Raw genomic sequence first — 13,885 nt, 5'->3', positions numbered from 1 at the left:
AAAAGGATAAATAATGTTTAGCGGGGGAAGAAATGAGGTGAATTTTAATTAATTTGTGGTGTATGTGTATGCTTTTATAATTCTGCCTTCCTCCATTCAATGTTGCATGGGCTTTTTTACCTTTTTTAGGAAGCAAAATACAGTAATTCAGGTCGTGAAGAAACTTGGAGGCTTTTTGTTCTCTAATGAAGTGTGTGAAACAACAAGTCACGTCGTTACTGGGAGTCCTCGTCGTACCTTGAATGTTATGCTGGGAGTTGCTCGTGGGTGTTGGATTGTTTCTTATGAATGGGTAAGAAATGCTTTCTAACTTTACTACACAATTAATTAAATTTAGTTTGTATAGCTGAAATATCAGCCATGTTTGTGTCCATGCTACCTGCAGTGATGCCAACATTAAGTTATTCAGGCTTACTTAGAGTTAGTTCAATTAGATGAAATTTGTCTGTGTAAAGATCTGTTAGTTTTTCAGTGCTTAATTTAACCAAAATAGTCCAGTGTTGTACCTCATTATCTAGCTTAGAAAGAGGACTTATCTCATGGATGAGAAACTCATGTCCCATGCATTATTTTTGGATAGATTAATTTCTGCTTAACATTAGCCAACTCACATTATTCAGATTGAACTTTTTATGTCCTGATATAATATATTTCTGTTATGTTCTGAAACATGTATTGTGTTCAGCACTGGAAAGAAAGAAGGGAAATTCTTAGATATTTCACTGCAAATGGGAAAAAATGTAAAATAGGAATAGTGGTGACTGGGTGGGGAACTTATCTGTCAGCCCAGGCTTAAACCATCTCAATTGCTCACTGTAATAATAGAGATTAACCACTCAATCTGACATTGCAGATGGCAGTTTCTCAGCTTTCCTCATGTTTCCAGAGCTATAAAACATAGATGGTGAAATTTATATGGAAATAGCTCTTCATTTTATACCGAAAGGGGTTGTTGAATAACTAAATTTCGTGGTTTCCTCTTTCTTATAAATACTTTAAAATTTACTTGCTGGTTGGAAAGTAAACTGCTGCCTTTTTGTTTTCAAGATGTCTGGCACTTACCAGTATGAAACTTGTCCTATATGATATATACGCAGTTATCTGAAGTTGTTGTGGTATACTTCAGGTTTTTAATTTCCCTTGGAATAGAGGGTTTGTGTCTTTGGCCACCTTAAGGATACAGTAATGGGCCTTTGTGGCAAAAGAAAACTAACAGCAGCCTTGGCTGCATTAAGAGGAGCATATTTGAGCAGGGGTTTTGGAGAAGAACATCTCCACAGACTCACTCCAGCTTACTATATGATTCTTTGAAGAATTAATTAAATACACTGAATTATCTGTCCCACACTCAGCTTTGTATGGAAGTTACATATATACAAGTTACATAGTTATACAAATGCAAGTTATATACAAGTTACAATGTAATTGTCGCAGGTTACTTTTTCATAACAAGGCGCTCAAACACGAAACCTGCCTTCTTCCTTGAGAAAAATCTTCAAATAACTACTAAGATAGCTAGAGACAGACATAAGTACTACAAAATAGTTTCCTGTCTTTGTACATAACACAGTATGGATAATCAGTATTCCAACAAGTGCTGTCCTTGAATTTCATTGCCCATTTTATGCCCTGCACTTCTGTGAACAAATGCATGGTGAAAATACCTACCTATGCTCTTCATAGATCAGTATTGATTAGAAATGTTGTCCTCCTGTCTTATGGTCTACCTTGTATACCATAAGATCATCTATAAGACATGTGATCATCTACATCCCTCATATAATACCAATAAATTGAATGAAATTGTTCCAAGGATTAGTTTGTCCCTGTAGATGTTACTATATCAAATGCTGATGCTGTTTTCACTCATTTTATTGAGCTGCTATTAAGACAAAGTTCTGAAGTTACTAGGAGAGATGCATGAGAAAAAACTAGAGATGAACTTCAGATCTCCAGATCAGGTTTGATCTTATAGTATCTCCTTATCTGGAAGATTGCTATTTTTAACATTTTTAGAGCCATGCTTATCTCTTTCACAGAGACTAAGTCCAACTTTGCCCATAAATGTGTATTCCCTCAATTTATTTATTTATTTATTTAACTGAAATAAAATAGTGCTTTGGACCATTTTAAAAAAATATTTCTTCACTTGTTTTGATCATATTATGTTAGTGCTTCATTGTCCTATTTCATATTGTGTCAATGGCCATTTGGCCATGAGATGGCCAAATACTTTTGCCATCTTTTTACCCAGACTGGTTAACTAGAGAAGAGAAAACTGAAGCCTTACCTAGCCAGAACTGAGGAACTGAGTAGAAAATTCATCAGGAAAATTTCATCTAAGAAAATAATCTTCTGCTTTTATTGATGCTACATAATTGAAGCCTTTAAATGTAATCAATCCTACCATTAATATTTTCACAGATAAAATAGTTCAAATTGGATAATTTGAAAAATCAATCAATCTGGACAAATTAGTAGTACCTTATAAACATGGTATGTATTACTTTTGAACAATGATGATTGTCTTTTGGAGATGTTTACCAGTGTTTCGAGACTATATTTACCTCTGCCTTTTGACTTGTAATGTGGACATAATTTAGGCTTAAGTTGTTTTTTTCTTCTGAGAAAAACTTAAAATGTTATTTTTAGAGATGGATGTTGGAGAAATACCAAGTTTACCATGAGATATTTAACCTTCATAGCACTCCATTTTCATTTTCAAGGTGAATTATTCAAGTATAAATACCATATGATTATGCATTGTGCTAGCTGGATAGGTGAGAGACCTTAAATAATAACTAACTAAATAGTGTGTTTTCAGACTCTTTGTGCTAACTCTTCTGTAACTGCACATTTGAAAGCTTCTAGATAGCTCTTTATTCTCAATAGAAACACACATTCTGAAGTATTCAGATAAGAATAACATTGCAAATCTTAACTTCTTTTTCAATTGCATGAATCTGAAGCATTTTTTGGCATTGCTTTGAAAATATAACTGCTTGAAAATTTGCCGAAGTCAGAAACAAACTTTCAGTGACTTGGAATGGAAAGCTCTTGTCTTTGTTTTAATGAAAATGGAATATTTTAGTGAGTGGTGACCTAATTATTTACTGCAGGACCTGTTCATGAACTCAGCATCCAATTTTCTTTTTATCTAGGAGAGTAGATATGATGCCTTTGTACTCAGTTCCAGAACCATGATAGACAAGCATTAATCCATCATTTGTTAAGACAAACAAATTTAATTTCTAAACAAAATTCTGTAAATACTACAAGGGTTGATAAAGGTCATTGCTGTAGAATCGGCCTGGAAAATGAAATAGGATTACTTAATCATAACTAATCTTTTGGGTTTATATTTTAATCTATTTAGGTTGGTTTTGAGCTACTTTCGATACAAACTTAATTTTGTTACTATAAGGACATGATGTATATGTAATACAGCACAGTACATCTGTTCCTGCTCAAGTTTATTTATGAAGAACTTTTTTTAATGTAGTATGTCTGTGAATTTTATTCAAAGTTACAATTTTCTTGGTTCAGTTAAAATTGATTTATATCATGATTAAAAGAGAAATTACAATTAATTAACAATTAACAATTAACAATTTTCTTTTATGTTCAATAAATATATGCAGCTATAAGTATAAAATTAAGAGGCTTTGATATTCTTATTGTAAATTGTTAAAAGTAATTATAAAAAATATACACAGGTATCACCCTAAAATTTATAACTTACATTCCTAAGTTTCACTCTTAGCTGTATGTTTTTTAAGAAGTTACAATACTTTTCTTAGCTGAACATTGCAATGCATTATTAGGTTTTGAATATTTTTTAAAGGTCATTGATTTATTAATGCACTTAACTCTTATTTTTATGTCTAGTATGATTTAATGACTGTAGAAATTATTTTCTATTTTTGCACAGCTGTTGCACTTTCAAATATTTGATTGTGCTTTTTCTAAAAATAAACATAGTATTCTTTGGATGTTTTGTATCAAGTTTAGCAGTAAGTCTAAGGATATGCTGCTTTCTATTGTCAGCAAAAATAATCATTTCCAATAGCCTGCAAAATTGGACACTTTCCTCACAAATCAGACATCAATTGTTACATAACACAAGGCAACAGCTTTTGTAGAAGTTCATGTTAGAGGTTGTTGGTTTCCCTGGAAGTCATCAGGCATAAGATACCTTGGACTGAAAACTATAGAACTTATTTATTTAGAAAATAATTTCGTTATGAAAACTGAATTTTCAATTTACTGCTTGTAGCAATAGATTTGGGGCAAAAGAGCCCTTTACAGAAACTTATTTTCTTACAAGCAATTGGACCATTTTATAAGGTTTACATTGCTAATTTATGATCAATTTGTTCAGCTTAGAATTTTCCATTAGTGAGCTGTAACATTGTAAAGGATAACTTTACCCTGTTCAGTATATATAGTGGCAGTTTTTATCTGTGGGGAATATTTCATAGACTCGTTCACAAATTTTAAAAGGGAACATTTTATAATTTAAATTTAATCTAATAATATATGCATTTGTATGGCAGAGTATTTCAGTCATTGTGAATCGAGTATGGGAATAATTTCAGACACTGATAAAATTGAGCTTGTTCTAAGATGAATAATGACAACTGTTTAATTGTGCATGGTTGTGCTAATGACTTAATCTATTTGAAATGGCTAGAGAGCTATTTAGGAAAGATATGAGAGGAGATGAATTATCCTAAAACAGGGATTTGCTTTCTGATAAATTCCGTATATCCCATTTAGGAGCCATGGCCATATGTCTGCTTCTTGTTCAGTTAGCTTCACTTGCTCTAGGAGCAACAGAATGTCTCACTGGTTGGTAACATTGCTTTTTTTTTGAACTTAAGGGGTGCCAGATGGCAACTACAGAAGAGACATTGTGAAGCTCAAATACCTGGAAATGGGAAAAGTTGTTGAATTGAGTGACAGTGGACATACTTGGCAAAGAAGATACCAATGTTTTACCTCTGTGAGAAGCTTCATGGCTCACCACTTATAAAATCAATGAAAAAAAAATCTCATCTTCCATCAGAATGGTCTTCAGAATTTAGGCTGTCTACAAATGAGGAGTAGAATGTCCTTTAATATGACTCAAGGACATAGGAACTTTCTCTTTTCCATTTTCCCATTAAAACAATGCTTTTACCAATTGAGTAGTAGTATTTGAATACTCTCCCATGGAGCTTTTAATATTATAGTATATCAACTGCAAGTTATGATAAATTGTTCTGAAGAATGAAAATCAACCCGTAAAATATTCTGGATGGAGTAGTTCAGGGAAAGTTTTACCAAAAAAAATATTTAAAATACCAGAAATTGGACATGCAGCCATTTTAAGTAGGTTTTTCTGTTAAACATTTGGTGCTGGTCCTGAATAGGATCAGAAGTCTGCAAGTGGCACACAGTTTTAGGATTGCTAGTCTCTAAAGAACATATTGGTCCGGTGTTTCAGAGCTCAGTTGCACACAAATGATTATGTGTTTTCTGGAGTGTCGGTGTTCTGCAGTCTTCTTTTGTGCTCTAAAGTATGACACTGACAAAGGAGGTTACCACAGAGCAAGAAATTGAGTTATTCTTCTTTCTTTGCAGGATGATTTATATATGTGATGTGGATTCTTTGCAATAGTTGCATAATCCTTGTAGTAGTAGGGGTCCAGTATTGTTTGACATCTTCATTTATGATTTGGATGATGGGGAAGAATGCACCCTCAGCAAGTTTGCAGATGTTAGAAAACTGTGAGGAGTGTTTGATACACCAGATGGATGTTCCTGTTCAGATGGACTTTGACAAGCTGGAGAAATGAGCCAACAGGAACCTCATGAAATTCAATGATTACTGAACTGAGAGAACAGAACTTGTATATTATGACTTCCCTTTTCAAATTTTTTGCTCTATGTATTGTGATTTAAAAATAGTTGACTTTTTGAATATCGTCACAGTGTTTTAAAATGTAATATAGATGTGCACAGAAGTATGACTGATATTTCAATGGTTTATTTTAGTTGTAAATATTGTATCTTACTTATTTATTGATTTTTCAGCAAATGATTTGGTTTGGGTAAATGAAATAGCAAACCAGGTAATGTAACAGCACTGTCACTTCTAATTACACATTCAAAAAGTTTATTTTAGAAATTTTTAAATTCTACTTACCACTTATTTTATTTTAGGTTCTGTGGTCTTTGGAATTTGGCCATTGGATCTCAGAGGAACCATATGAGCTTTCATCCAGCTTCCCTGCAGCTCCTGTAAGTTTAATGGTCCTTTAAGCTTGTGAACCTTCTTTTGTTTATCTGGGAAATTATTTGGTCTCTAAATAGGTTTTGTGAATAAGGAAGCCTGCTAGAAAAATATTTTTTAAAGCAGATACTGTAAGGAGTTATTTTCTTCTTCATCCAATACTTTTTGAAGTGTGTGCAAAAACTTTGTTACATGCAGAAAATGCAAAATGTTGATTCACCAATTAACACCTGAATGAACCGGCATCTTACTGAGGTATAAATGTACTTCAATTTTATTTCTATTTGTACCTGTGTACAATCTGGAGAGGCATGTTATTGCCAAATGGAAAGATTTGCAGGTCAGGGACTCAGTTTTTTTGGCCCAGAAATTACTTGGGCAATGGAAAATTACTGTGGTCTTCTAGAACTGCTAAGCAGGAAAAAATAAAGCATTTTTCCTGCCTCCAATAATCATTCTCAAGTACTGAATTGGGAACTAATGCACAAGTGGGTGTGGGGAGGCATGATGTACCTGTGTAGACCTCAGTGCACTTCATGTGTTGTAATTGATTAAACAGGAATTTTATTTTGGTTTTAAAACAAGTAGAAGTCTAGCTGGTTGCTAGTCAATCATTCCAATAATTTTCCCTTCACTAAATTTGTGTCTACAATTTATTTTTCAAAGTTTCATACTAGCTTTGAAGAAAGTACAGTTAATGGGGTACAAAATTTATTTTTACTGTCATTTTATTAACAGTTAAGAACTTCTATTTAGCATTCTTTCTAAATATATAACTTATGTAAATTTACATATCCAACATTAACATGTAGTATTTATTATATGTATTAATTATTTCATGATTGCAAGGTGTATGTTCTCAAAGTTTAGGGAAACTGTAGCAGTTATTCTCAAATAACCCTTAAAGAAATTAATTATCCATTATAAGTTCATACTTTTTATAAAGTGAGAAAGTAGCAAATACAATAAGAATGGTAAAACTTATTGTGAAAAATAAATAAGAAACATTTTCTTTTTTTCCCCCCTTTTCTGTATTTCTATGAAAAAATTTACACTGAATTTCATATTAGGTTGTTTTGAGTTTTCTGTTTCTTTTCAGACTACCTTGATTAATAACCAAGTTTGCTATCAGTAACACTTTAGAAGTGATTCCTCCTGGGGTTTTTTTTTTTGAGATTCCATTTAGAGGTTTTATTCCTGAAGCCGAAGTAAGGAGAATTTGAGAGATGGTGAGAATGTAAAATTAAGGGAGGTTAGGGTTGTTCTGAGAACCTGAATCACTTCTTTTTACAATGTGCTGTTCTTGCAAAGGAACAAAGTTGAAGTCCAAGGCAGTATTTCCACCACTATTCCTTATTTAGTTACTCTAATTCTCTAATTTCTTACTGTAACAGGTGCCTTTTTTTTTTTTTTTTTTGAAGCTGTGGTTATTATTTGAATAAACACATTTATTCATGTGGTTTTATTTGGGTTTTTTCCCTTGTTTCTTTCATGCTTTCTACAAAGTACTTAGAGAAAATGGAAGTACATTCTAGTTTCACATACTGTTTATTTGATTACAGAAAGGAATTAAAAGTAGGAGTTATCTTGCTGTTATGTTTTTACTTGTCTGTACCAAGTCAAAAGCAGTTTTTGCAGCCTTCTGTTTCCTATTATTGCCTGCCTTCTGACATGTCCTCCTGTTCCTTCACTTTGGTGTTTGGTGCTCAAGCCATGCAATCTGCTTTAGATGATATGTCATTTAAAGACATATTCTCTCTAAAATGTTACATTTGTGTTGATAAATTGATCCCTTATCCCTCAAAATGAAGTCTCTTCAAACAATTGATCCATTCAATGTCTACATCAGTATTTTTGATCACTTTCCCAGAACAGTCATCAGAAAGCCTCAAATTTTATAAACTTTTTTCAACAAATCAAAACTAGCCATGCAATATTAAATTATTTTAGTCATACAGGGTTTTCTTACTAAAATAAAGTTATTGTCAACCAGAAGTTAGCACTGCTTTTCTTTGCCAGGTTGAACATTCAGATGCCATCATGGTTTTTAAGAACATTTTGGAGGATTTTTGTTTGTTTGTTTTGTTGGCTTTTTTTCTCTTTCCTTTTATTACTGGTGTGGATATGCTTACTCTCTCAAATATTGGAAGTATTTTCTTTAGTTGTCTGATTAAATGTACCAACACAGCAAATGCAGTAATGTAGACTCAACATTTCTATTAAATTTCATAGATCATAAAGTATTTTAGATTAGCAGGGACCTCTGCAGGTTGTCTAGTTCAACACTGTGCTCCAAGGGACTTGTCCAATCCACCCTTCTGGTAATAAATGAATAAATGAAAAGGAAGATTAATTTTCCCCAATTACAAATTGTATTTATTGCCTGTTGTCCCTGTCTCTTATCTCATAGCAGAACACCTCCAAAAAGGTTCTGACTTTGTCTTCCCTTTGCCCTCAATCAGGCACCATTAAGGTCTCCCTTCCCCTTTCTCTGCTCTAGGCTGAAAAACAACGGCTCTTAGCAGCTCTTGGTATGCTAGGTGCTTGTTGGTATGTGTGGCCCCTCTACTAGTGTAATGACTTTCTAGAATTCTCTCTAAGACATTTCTTGAAAATTCATGAAAGCAATTTTGGGAAGTTTTGTGGGTTTTTTGAGTTTGGGATTTCCTTGCAAGTTTTCTATAAAAAATAATAAAATACTTAACAGTAATTTCAAATACATAGAGATTATTTTATGGAACTCTTCAGACAGTGACTATTAATTTACATTCTTTAGGTTTATATAAAATCAGATCGTGAAATAATATTAGAAATATTTTTGTCTCTGCTACAGTTAGAAATGATGACACATTTTCAGTGAAGAAGAATGGTGGTGGTGTGAGTGGTGGGGTACTCTGACAGCAGCTTTAATGATTGTCAGTATAAAATGGAGAGATTTATTCAATCTTTCTCAAAATCATTTGCTATTTTCAAAATAGAAACATAGAATCAAGCTTGGGAGACCTACAGGATCATCCAGTCCAACTGTCCACCCAGCACTTCCACTGTAACCTGTAAATAGCATCATCCACCAGATCCAGATGCCTCTTGAACACCTCTAGGGATAATGACTCCATGACCTCTCTGTTCCAATGCCTGACCACTGTAACACTGAAATTTTTCTTCTAATATCTAATCTGAATCTGCCCTGTCTCATCTTAAGGCCTTTTCTTCTGGGCCTGTCACTGCCAGCAGTGTAGAAGAGAGGTCAAACTCCACCTCAATACAACCTCCTTTCAGGTGATTGTAGGGAGTGATGAGGTCCCCCCTGAGCCTCCTCTTCTCCATCTAAACAACCCCAGATGCCTCACCCCTCCTTGTACAATATTTTTTCTCGACCTTTCACAAGCCTTGTTAGCCTTACAACACCCTCTGTTAAGTTAGCTTCCAGAAATATGTCTGGGGTTTTTGTTTTGTTTTGGGTTAAGTTCTTGCATTGTAACTAATTCTGTCATCTGCTGAAATCAAAGTTTTACAAAATATTAGACAGAGAATAAGCATGAGAATTAAAAACTAAACCTAATTTGGAGAAAATTTAAAAAATTTCCTCCACTAAATTATTGTGATGTATGAGGAAATATCTTCTCAATCTGATTTGCAATTTTAAAGCATATAGTAATAAAATGAGGGAAAAAAGATCACCCAGTAGAGTAATTTATTCACATTGTGGTGTACATTGAGGGCCTACCTACAGAGAATTTTTAGGGAGAAATCCTAACCTTACTGAAAAAAACCCATAGTGTGACCTTAGATAATTTTCAGATTATTTTTCTTCCTGTTCTTAAAATGCAGTAATTTGTATCTTAAGTCATAAGCATAGATTCAATTGTATCAAAGAACATGCATATGTTTTTCAGTCAGGTTTTTTTTACAAAACATATAGTTATATTACATCACCAGCTGATACATGATTGTCAAAGACAACCAGACATCTGGTGTTAATGCCATTGTCTCGGTTTCCAAAATACTGGTCAGTTATTTTACAGGTAAATGACAAGGGAAGAAAAAAAAAAGTGCAATCTTGATAAAAATGTATAGGAATACATGCTATATTGTAATTCGTATGGATTTTTTGTAATTTAAAGACAGTGACTGAAACAGACTGAAAAAATGATGACTTTTGTAAATGATGTTTCCCAAGAATAAATGCAAACTATTTAAATGCTATTTGTCCTCTGTTAAATATAGTCATACAGGCTACTGGAAAAAATCCTCAAATAAGTGTAAAAAGTTGTCTAGGAGACTATGGGGGAAAAGAATGTATTCCCTAACTATAGGATTGAGCTAATTACAGAAAAGTTTGGGTTTTTTATGTACATATAGGGCACACATGACACAAAAAGATAAATAGTTCTAGATCTAGCTAGAACTAAGCTAGAACTAGCTAAGTGTTTTATATTAATGTTTAAAGTTCAGTGGTGAGGTGAAATGCATATTCCTAAAACTATTTTAGGGTTTTTTTCACAGTTCCAGTTATTTACTAACACATACATAACATAAATGATCAGTAAAACAGAGTCCTTAAGTTGTCCGACATTTTCTTGGATGTTCTTTTTATTGAGTCATTTGGCCAAATCACTGTTATATCAGGTTGATGCTTTAAACGTTGTGTCTGGTTGAATAATAGGAGCTTTAGCTGATCAAGGCGATTGCAATTCAGGAACTGCACTGAACTGACCCCTTCAGAACACTAGTGCATGTTTCTGGGCTTGAAAAAATGAGACAAGTTGCTTGGTAAAATAAGTCTTTGAAGACTATACAATACATAATTCACATAATGACAAAGCATTTAGAAATCTGCTGGTCGAATCATCATTGTCGTAGCTTTGAGAGAGTATCCCGAGCCCTTCCAGTAGTACCACTTGATCCCATTAAACTTGTTGTTGTTCTGTCGTAATGGATAATACATTCCATTGAGGTTAGAAGGACCACATGCGTCAAACCACCATCCTGCAAGACAGAAGACAAACATCAGCAGAAGTCATTCTCAAAATAGTATTTAAGGTCATTTTGTTGTCTGGAAATGAGAAAGGAATCAAACCCAGGTTTTTGTTCTTATGATTTGGAAGTGTCGATGTAAAGCACTTGCCCCAAACTGAGGAAAGAAATGTATTTATGTATCAACTCCATATTCCTGAATCTTACACAGTACATTGTATTTGAAAATTGAGAAGGGAAAGTGTTCAATCAATTTATTATCTACATCAAACATTTCTGACAGTCTGAGGGCAGAACACAACTTTAATTATGATGATACTGAATTGCCTTTGGTTTTATCTACTCTTTGGTAAACTCCTGTTTTTCACAGATTTAATGTGTGAAATTCTTAATTCTTTCTAGAGGAATTATTCAGTTCTCTGGGCTGTTCAGTTCAAAACCTCCTGAAACATCATAAGAAGGAAAAGGAGAAAAAAACAGCCCAAATATACTTTGTATCTGTATAGTCCTGACTTCTTAGTGGGTCATAAGAAAAAATTATTTTTAGTAATAAAATAATATTTTTATATTTCTGTTATGGTGGTGATAGTGTGTGTGTTCTGTTTTGCAGGGCAGTATTCCAACTATCCTTGTGGATAAACTGAAGCTGTCTTTTTTTCTTGGAGCTTGTGCTATAGGAAAATGAACAATTGCTTAAGAGATAACAGGAAGAGAAGCCAAATTTACAAAGCAGTTGTTTACATTTCAGAATGTGGAATTCTAGATGAACAAACTATATGGAAGTACTTGTGTAGTTGAAGATAAAAATACCACCTAGAACTCAAATATAACTAGTGAACAATCATTAGAAAAAGGTAGATATATCTGTGGCGTATCTTTACCACTTCATAACTACACTGAAATAAGGAATTAAATTTTTGTACCCTTCTGTGGCACTTGCAGCACACAGCAGCTCTTGGGGTTTTTTCTTCTTGCGTAGTTAGGGAAAGGGCTTATACCTAAAAAATCAGGAGCCATTTCACTGGCAGCTGAATCTCTGAAAGAGGTTTTTTGCAGGGAGCTGTATTTTGATCTCTGAATGTACCTCATTCCTTGGAAGAGAAATCTGCTGTGATTAGTTCCACAATTAGATACTTTCTTGTACCTCAACTTCAAGGACTTATTTTCCCTCCAGTTTTCACTCCTCTTGTTTTATTTTAACTAACTTTTGTCAAATGGTAAAATACTTCATCTAGGGTCACCATACTAGTATTTCCATCTGTGAGTTTTGAACATTTTGATAATCAGAATTTACTAAGTCAAAATTATTTATCTCTTAGACAATTTCAGTGCCAATAAAAATAGGAAGACCGAGAAACATAAAAACATTCGTACCTCCTGTTAGCATTTGTGAACATTTGCAAATACATTTGTCATTGTCTGCATCCTTTGTGCTAAAATCATTTCCTGGTTGGCTTATACTACTTATTTTGCCCGCTGTCCCAGTAAGTCCTTTAAGGTAAATCCTGTAGAAGTGAAAAATGGAAAAACAATTATTACGTGGAAGTTGATGGAAGATGTCTGCAAAATAATGATGGAATAATTTGCAATAAATATCCTGTTCAAATAGTTTAATTCTCTTCTGGCCAATGTGCTGCTGTAAGCTGTTTTTCAGTACAATGTTTTCATATGAACAGAAACGGTCAGCACAATATTCTAATGAGCACGTGTTTGTTCATATCACGTTAGAAGAGAAAGAGAGCAAGTAGGTAGTAACTTCTAGGATTTTTCATACAGATCATGTATTTATTTATTTATTTACTAAAAGTGCATTGTTGTACTTCAGTGTAACAGGACATGCCATTATTTTTATTACATTTGTTACATTTGGTTTTATACATTAAAACAAAACTTTTTTGATTCCTATTTTGCTGTTAGTACAACACAGCAATTTAACATTACAACCCCGCATATATGAGATGACAGCCTTACTAGGAGTATTAATTCTGAGGTAGTAAATGATATTTTAGAAGTTTCTCAATATTTCCCTTTCCATTGTCCTAGTTACTTATCCTTTTCACATCGTTCATCAATTGCAGTGTTAGCTCATCACAGGTATTTCAGTTTGCTTCAATTCCCTGCCAAGGTAAGCTTTCGGTGAGGGTGCTGCTCTAGGGATCTCCTTGCATGGGTGCCAATGCAGTCTCAGTGGGGAGAGACACAGGGCACTGAACTGGGCAGGACAACTACACAGCTATTCCTGTGTTACCTTGAATTGGAAGGACTTGAACCCTCTGCTCCCACAGTATCTTTTGGGTGATTGCATTTCTGTATCAAATAGCTCATGCTTCTCAGAGGTATTCTATTTGTTTAAAGAAGAAATCTGATTGTCTGAGGAGAATTAACTTGTCCCCCAGTCATTCTTCATCTTGCATATAATTCTCTACTTATGATAGAAATTGTCTTTGGTAGTTGAACAGATTATTTTAACCCGTTTTATATTCCCTATTTTAAAATATCATTAATTAATTTTTATCCATTTAGGTTTCAAAAGATCAGTTCATTACAGATTTTCTGTTTTTTCTTAAGATAAATTCAAAATTATGTAAGACAATTTCTAACATAAATTATATTAAAGGTTACAAGTATAAG

At 33.5% G+C, this 13,885-nt stretch overlaps 2 protein-coding genes across 6 annotated transcripts in view; one reads left to right on the top strand and one right to left on the bottom strand.

Annotated features, from left to right (window-relative positions):
- Positions 1 to 13,885, top strand: part of MCPH1 (microcephalin 1) — a 124,063-nt gene that overhangs the window by 37,084 nt on the left and 73,094 nt on the right. For 3 of the 4 annotated variants that reach the window (XM_030236090.2, XM_018920107.3, XM_050972521.1), the window contains 2 exons: positions 130 to 292; positions 6,208 to 6,285. In XM_030236090.2, coding sequence (XP_030091950.1) covers positions 130 to 292; positions 6,208 to 6,285 — 241 coding nt within the window. Of the gene's footprint in view, positions 1 to 129; positions 293 to 6,207; positions 6,286 to 11,864; positions 12,172 to 13,885 lie in introns of those variants that run through there. The other variant, XM_050972520.1, reaches the window with a different exon arrangement.
- ANGPT2 (angiopoietin 2) overlaps positions 7,666 to 13,885 on the bottom strand; it is a 44,187-nt gene continuing 37,967 nt past the window's right edge. For both annotated transcript variants that reach the window (XM_018920122.3, XM_009094774.4), the window contains 2 exons: positions 12,629 to 12,759; positions 7,666 to 11,266 (listed from right to left, as the gene is read on the bottom strand). In XM_018920122.3, the coding sequence (XP_018775667.1) occupies positions 11,106 to 11,266; positions 12,629 to 12,759 (292 nt within the window). In that variant the 3' untranslated portion in view covers positions 7,666 to 11,105. The remainder of the gene's footprint in view (positions 11,267 to 12,628; positions 12,760 to 13,885) is intronic.

The sequence above is a fragment of the Serinus canaria genome, chromosome 3 (genome assembly GCF_022539315.1).
Source record: "Serinus canaria isolate serCan28SL12 chromosome 3, serCan2020, whole genome shotgun sequence".
Classification (NCBI taxonomy): Eukaryota; Metazoa; Chordata; class Aves; order Passeriformes; family Fringillidae; genus Serinus; species Serinus canaria.
Note: the sequence above shows the minus strand (reverse complement) of the source record. Positions and strands in the feature narration are given on the sequence as shown.